The sequence below is a fragment of the Montipora capricornis genome, chromosome 9 (genome assembly GCF_036669925.1).
Source record: "Montipora capricornis isolate CH-2021 chromosome 9, ASM3666992v2, whole genome shotgun sequence".
In the NCBI taxonomy this organism is placed as follows: domain Eukaryota; kingdom Metazoa; phylum Cnidaria; class Anthozoa; order Scleractinia; family Acroporidae; genus Montipora; species Montipora capricornis.
In genome coordinates, this window is record NC_090891.1 from 516,931 (window position 1) to 524,430 (window position 7,500).

Consider the following 7,500-nt stretch of genomic DNA (forward strand, 5'->3'; position numbering starts at 1 on the left):
TCCACTACTTATACTTGTTGACTTACAGGACAAACTACTACTTTATTACAACAACTTAGGTACAAATACTCAACTGTCCGCTAGCAAAGCTCTTTTCTTGATGACTTGCAATAATTCAGTCCTATCAAGTCAGGTACTATGTCACCATTTAACTTCTGTAGCCTCATAGAAAAACGCTTCTTCTTTCCTCGTTCCTCTTTTTCTTCTTTTTCTTCTTCTTCTAGTTTTTGAGGAGAGGGGAAAACCGTAGTACCGGAGAAAAACTATCGGAGCAGAGTAAAGAACCATCAAACATAGCCCACATGTGTGGCCGGGGTGCAGGGATGGCGCAGGGGTGAGAGCACTCGCCTCCCACAAATATGGCCCGGATTCGATTCCCAGACTCAGCATCATATGTGGGTTGAGTTTGTTGGTTCCCTACCCTGCACCGAGGGGTTTTTCTCCGGGTACTCCGGTTTACCCCTCTCCTCAACAACCAACATTTGACTTGATTTGCGTTAATTGTTAATTTCAGCTCCTTCCCTTCCGTGAATCGAACCCGGACCACACTCGGACCATAGCCTGACAGAGGCTAATAAATGTTCCTTCGAATTAAGATGGAGGAGCGTGATTATTTGTACAAATTTAGCACATTATGGTGCTGTTAACTCTATCCTAATCCTGAAGTTCGATTCCAGCACTCCACAAGTCCTCTTGACTTGCTTTGCTTCTACTCGTATGATCTCATAAGCATTATTGAGATATCATTGCCAAGCCAGATACACTGTATCTAAGGAGAATACGTAAAGGTATGCTCACCTTCAAAGCAGATTTGACGGTTATTATGCAAATGAGCTTAGGACATAAATCCATGACGTCATTTTCTCTACCTGCTCAGTAAAAAATTACTTTTACGTGTTGTACCACTACACGCATCTCATTCAAAATTTGAATTCCCGCCATTAACGTCCTCGTTCTATTTTCTATGTTTGTGGATTCGTACGTTTAAGTCTTACAGAGTTTATGAACGAGAGTTGTAAGAGGGTTCCTACGGTTTAAAGTCCTTAGCTGAGAATTCAAGGCATTTGCATATAAAATTACCAAGGCAGCTTATTAATAACATGGTTTCTCAATTACCTCCTTTTAAAAGGAGAAACTTTCGACGTTAGCAGCACCCCCTTAAGATCCTTACTTCAGATCTTCTTTGGATGTTAAAGATGCGCGCGAGAAGTCATCTTTGCCAGCAATATGCGAGCTTCTAGCAGTATTTCTAATAACTCTATCAAATGCTACTCTTTTCCTAAAGATGCCTGCCCCATACCGTGGTGTAATATACGCGGATCTAAGTCACTCTCCAGAAAAGAGTAACGGACAAATCAATAGTGCGAGCCTTGCGACTGTGTATGCTGATATAGATCACCTCAAGACTGATGCAATGAGCGAGTCAAGATTGTCGAAATAAACTGAGTCTCAGCCAACTGATTGACCAGGATTGACATTGCAAGTACCGTAAACTAGTTACTTTTGACTGGAAATGATTGGAAGGTGCCTTGTGAAAATCTGCTTAAAAGTTAGTGTTATAAAAGTCACCAAGGAGCTAAAGCAAGGAAGACGGCGATTAACTGCAACGCTACGAAAAAAACACATAGTATTGTAATCAGTTCTAAACTAGAACAAAAACCGTGCTGCACGTGTGGCATGCATTTAAGTAGTTTAGTTTACAAGTGATGTTTTCGTCTTCTTTGCAAAATCTCGTGGTATTGGTGTTACAAGAACAATTTCGTAAGCGACTTAACTTTGCCGTGTGATAATAAACTAATAGTTGACTAGTTTAGTGGAATTTAGTTGAGTGCATTCTTGCATCTTAGTATCTTCTGCGGTTTAGAATGTATGGCTATGAAGTTGAAAAACAAGGGGGATAAGCCGTAAAATCGAAATAAATATTGGCTAAGCCCTGTAGACTAAGCAGGAAGTTACTAATTGATGCGTCACCAAAGACTAAGGTAGCAATGACGTTAGGAAATAAAAACAAATTAGAAAGAAAATAAGTAATAAGTACTGTCGCTGCAAAATGCAAGACACCCGAAATATCCCCGAGGTCACCTTGCTAAGCCAAGAAATCTTAGGATAAAGCAAAACAAGGATTACTGACTTTTTCTTGTATATCATGGTAAGAGTTTAACATTAGATCAAGGGATGTACATAGGTAAAAATGCTGTTAAAAGCCCTTGCCGGGGTAGCAGTCTTTATATAACAAGGTAAATAAAATGGTCAGCCATACTTACATATTACCATCAAAGACGTAAATTGTAAAACCCTATTAAAGGCAACCTCCGCTACGACTATGGAATAACTTCAAACCAAACAAAACAATGTTTGCAATCAAATATATATGCTCGACATTCATTTTTTTAAGTGTTTGTATCGGAAAAAAATCAATTTCATAATTGTTTATTTTCACTTTCAATTTTCCTGGGTGCTGCCATCTTGAATAACTGTGACGTGTTGCGGTTGTCCTTACTGTTTTCTCACAATTCGAAAAAAAAAAAAAAAGCAAGCGACTCTGAAACTTATTTATTGGCTTTCGTTGTCAAGAGGCTTTGATCGCAAACATTATGTTCTGTGGTTTAAAGTTATTTTCTTGTTTTAGTGGAGGTTCCATTTAAAAGCATCCGTCGATCGTTTTAAATCACGTGACCAGCGGCCATAGTGATTAACTGAAAGAAAAGAACTTATTTGGACAAAATGAAATTCAAATTCCAAGTCCCATTACTATGTGAAATCGATTTACGGTTGCTTTGCAACTTTAAAACCAACCTTTAGAAACACAACCAAGAATGGTGGAATAACGAAACGCTGCGTAGCGGACAAAAAGGAGTACTTCTCAATTATGCCTTTGGAGCTAAGGACCCATTAATTAATTCTTTGATTGTTATGTCAGGATTAACTTCTGTGGTTATAACCTTTCAATCCGCTTCGCCGCCGTTGCATATTAAAATGCAGGGGCGTAGCCAGTATGAGGAAAACAGAGGCACCTGCCTCAAACCATTTTTCGTGATTTTTTTTAAAGTGTGATTCCAGTGTTGTCCGTTTGTAATGTACCTCATCATGAACACCTAAAATACCTACAAAGAGAATTTAACCATGGACGGCATTGCGTCAGTCATAACTTTTTTCTGGCCACGGCCCTGAAATGGTATGTGTTGTTTTCGTATTCTCTTCAGTAACATGTACAAGTATTGTAATATTTTTTCAGAATTCTTGAGTATAATACATAGCAGAATTGCAAAATCTAGACCACGTGTAGACCTATTAGTAAGAGAGAAATTGCGAGAATGGAGGACTTAAGCCAAACACATGTTGAGCGCCATGAGCCCGAGGAAAGTTATGGCTTGGTTGCGTATGAATTTCGTTGTCACCCATGCGAAGCCATGTTTGAGAGGGTTTTTTCATTGGATGGCTGACCAGTATGGCAAATCGTATGAACGTTCTGGCGCATTTCGGAGTTTATGAGCATGAGTGATGTTTTGCAAGTTCACCAAATTGCACGAGCCGTCGGCGAGTTCAAAACGTCACGAGTGACCATAAATCAAGAAATGCTAACCAGGCTCCATTTTAGTTTAGCGCGGTACATACTGTGTGGTTGGCAAGCGACGACACAGGAAAGCAAATGAGCCAGCGATTCTAAAAATGGGCCTGATCGCAGGTTAAAGAAATTACTCTGTCGGTGTGTTTCCATAGCAACTTCCGTATTGCACTCTGCAACCTTTATGCATTTGTCATTGACTAATCAGAAATGCAATATTCTGTTAAGTACATAATGTTTACTCCACTGCTCTAACACCCTCAACCGACAGGCATTGCGTTCCTGCCAAAGCTGAAATTCATCCAATCAGATCGCTACGATAACAAATGCGAAACTAAACGGTCGAAAACCCTGTCGGTTGAAGGACAGTAGGTGGGCCTTTAAAATTCTTCTTTTCACGAGCGACCTAAGCATAAGCACAAGCAAGATACCCAAGCTCAAAGCGAGCTCAGTAGAGTTTTGATCATTATTCACGGTCCAGAACAAAAGACTATTTAAACAAATTAAATGCGTCTGGGTGTATGTAGCTTGTAGTTTTCCTTATGTCAGCAGTGAAAGCCAGCCTTCATCTCCGGCCTTCATCCTTCGCTTATGCACAGGACTTAGATCTCGTTTTAATAGGGAACTTAAGATCGAGGCTATCTCCGTAAAAGCGGTCCGGTCGATCTGGTTTGAAAAATAGATTTCGCTCATTTCTTGTGTGTTGCAAGACTTCCATGTCCTTATACTAAACCCACATGCAATCCGCTTGATCGGATCTTTAAATTATTCGAGTTTTGAGGGATTTTTGGTTCACCCGCTCGAACGCTGATGGCGCCCTATATCGAGGCTTTAATTTGACTCAACTTTGAAGATCAATTTATCGAGAACTAACGAAGCCTGTACAAAACAAAAACGATGGTCAGTTACTTCATGTCTTTTGAATACACAAAGGTGACTTTCATTAACATGAAGCTACCAGCGAGACAGCTTAATCAGACACGCGAACATCGATAAACTTCAAACTCTATTTATGAAAAAGTACGGCGGTCTTTTTCAATCAAACCAACGCAGCTGGAAAGTAAGTACCATACATAATGTCATTACGGAGAGAAACCCTACGGCCCGTCCTCCAAGGAATATTTATAGCTCTCTGAACGTGCCTAAGTTTTGGCTCCACATTGAAAGACTCGTTAACAGGGAGCGTTCACCAACCTCGCACGAAGATAGACCTAAGACAACCTAAATAAACGAAAAATACATTTAAATACATTAAAGGTCAATTGAAGGGGAATAAACCCTCTTTTAAGGGCTTCTGCTTGGCTTACCTGCCACAGATAAATGTTTCATTGTTCGAATTTCGCTCCATGATTTAACAAACAAAGGACGATCTCTGCTGCCCAGGTACTGGATCCCTGAAGGTGCAAATCAATTTTGGGTATCTAAGTTGCCTTTTCTCTGCTATTATCATTCTTACATCGACGTTTTTCCACCACAAAACGGTGAACATCAATGAAGATTGCCGCCCTATTTACCCTTTGGGACAACCGCTGACCAAATTCAATGATAGCACTTCAGAGGTAAAGGTGGGTGGGGAGGTGAGGATTTTGAATTTTATTGCAATAAGAGTTATCAAATTTATAATTCCTCCACGCTAAACCTGCACACAATTACAGAACACCTCGTAAGAGGATCTCGTCTCAGGACCCCCTAAACAACAATTCTTGGTTTGTATCCACGTGATGAGACGGCTATGTTGGTGTACAAAACAATAGAAAATGGCCCCACAAGTTTTGCATTATAATAGAGTCAAATTCCCAAAAGGCATTTTATTGCATTGTTCTGAACACCAACGTGGCCGTCGTGACGTCAGATGCAAACCATCAATATCCAGCCTATGGGCCTGGCCGGTTCCCTTTCGCACAAGAGACGATTGTGATATTGGCTAAAATTAATTTGACGAATCCGTGATAACAAAAGAAAAGGTTTATCTTTTATATGCTGTACCAGGAGTTTTTTATCGCTGCTTTCACCCATAGGGTGGGCCAATCTCTCGGAGTCTGGCAAGCCCCAAAATTACTTTACGGAATGCTTCATAGCTTTACCCTAATTAGTCCTTGTTCCTTGTGGGGAAGGAGTGGGAAGGATGCTGACTTCTAACATTCGTAACTCTGAAGCGGTTGAGGAAACGATCAGCAAATTTCGTAACATTTTGTAAAATTGCAATAGGATTTTGACGTGTCAAGAGTTTGTTTATATATGGTCGACATTTTCACGGGAACCACGTTTTATTTTTTCTATTTTGGTAGTTTTCCTCGTTTCTTTCATGTTTCAACTTATCTCAGCCTTTTTGGCTTCGTTTACGACTTTTTAAAAGAAATGTCCTTCTTTGCTGACGTTATTGGTAAATATTTGACGACTCCCTCACTTCCAACATGGTGGCTTCAATCTCAAGTATCTTCGACGTCATTGTGGTAACGGAATCATTCCAAAACCGTTCTCCGTATGAAGATTCATTCTTTCTCTTAGTTTTCTGAAATTGAAACCTATGGCAAAGAAAATGTAGTCAATGTACAACACGGCAAACGTGGGGGAGACGACAGTGAAACGGGTTCTTATTTTTTTGGGTAAAAGCCTATTGATAGTTCCATTGGTAACAACCAATAAACTAAAGAAAATGTAGACTGTTAGTAAAATGCAAAAAAATTCTTGAAGTATGTAATAAATCCGTATTATTTGGTATGCTCCTCGCATTTAGACCAAGCGGGCCTTTACTGGCTGCTGACAATCTCGTACCCCAGAGTCCTCGGGCATTTTGGTCAGCGGGTGAGCAGCCGGAAAGACTCTGGGATAATGAACTCCATTTTCGCAGAAAACGTGGGTTCCGGTCTTATTGCGCATGCTTGAGTTTAAATGGAAACAGAAAAGAGACAAACATAAACAGTAGAAATGGTGGGTTGAAAGCGTTCGAGAAACAAAAATTTAGCCTTGCACACCATCAAAGAAACTGGAGAAATGATCATTGGCTTGCTGTAAGAGCAAGTGAAGATGAAACTTCTCACGCTCTCGGTAAGTGTATTTTTAGTGTTTCAGCGTGCAGTCCATCGTTCAGAATACCATCGTGCAAGCAAAACGATCGAAAAATTTTTGTGCAAACGACACCAATGTCCTCTTCTACTACCATTTTATGTTTCCGTAATTCTGAAAGGCTTCGACAAGACCTTCTTCCACGGATTTCTCCTCAAAGAGACTGATGAAATGTTTTCCCAAAGTACTTTTGCAACAGCAACAGTTTTAGGCAGCATGGGAAAATTCCCGTGCGGTATTAGACATAATTCAAACCCCGTCGTTTCATTATTTCCGTGATTTTTATATATCTGAGGTAGAAAAAACAAACAGCATTGAAAACTAGTTTTAGATTTTGAATCCCCCTCCAAATTCTGGGGTTTCCAAATTACTTAGCAACTTCCTGTCGGACTGCCATTGTCATGCAAGCGACCAATCCAGAGTCTTTCCGGGCGCTCACCCGCTGACCAAAAAGCCCGAGGACTCTGGGTACGAGATTGAGTTGCTGAAAAAATAAAAAGGCATTCTAAACAGGCCTAATTTCTAGATTAAAATGACATCAATAAAAATAAAATCCGGTTCCCGAACGGCGTTATTAACGAGCAAAATATATTTTTAAATACTCTAGCAACCCGAGGTTGCATAAAGTAAATCTGAATGCGTAAAATTAGAAAATACAATTGACCCATGAACCAAAAGAGAATAGGTTACTTTTCCCATTAGCTGAGTCATGGGCTCCTGGGTTTCTCAGGTGCGAGATGTTTTGCAATTGTGCAGGTTTAGCGTGGAGGAATTCTAAATTATAACAATTTTTATTGCAATTCAAAATCCTCACTGACACCCTCCTTTCCTCTGTACCTCACAAGTGCTATTATTGACTTTGGCCAACA

At 40.1% G+C, this 7,500-nt stretch overlaps 1 protein-coding gene across 2 annotated transcripts in view; it reads left to right on the forward strand.

Moving 5' to 3' along the window:
* Window positions 1-1,460, forward strand: part of LOC138016461 (uncharacterized) — a 35,087-nt gene extending 33,627 nt beyond the window's left edge. For both annotated transcript variants that reach the window (XM_068863595.1, XM_068863596.1), the window contains one exon: window positions 1,286-1,460. In XM_068863595.1, coding sequence (XP_068719696.1) covers window positions 1,286-1,441 — 156 coding nt within the window. In that variant the 3' untranslated portion in view covers window positions 1,442-1,460. The remainder of the gene's footprint in view (window positions 1-1,285) is intronic.
* Window positions 1,461-7,500: the final 6,040 nt, after the last annotated feature.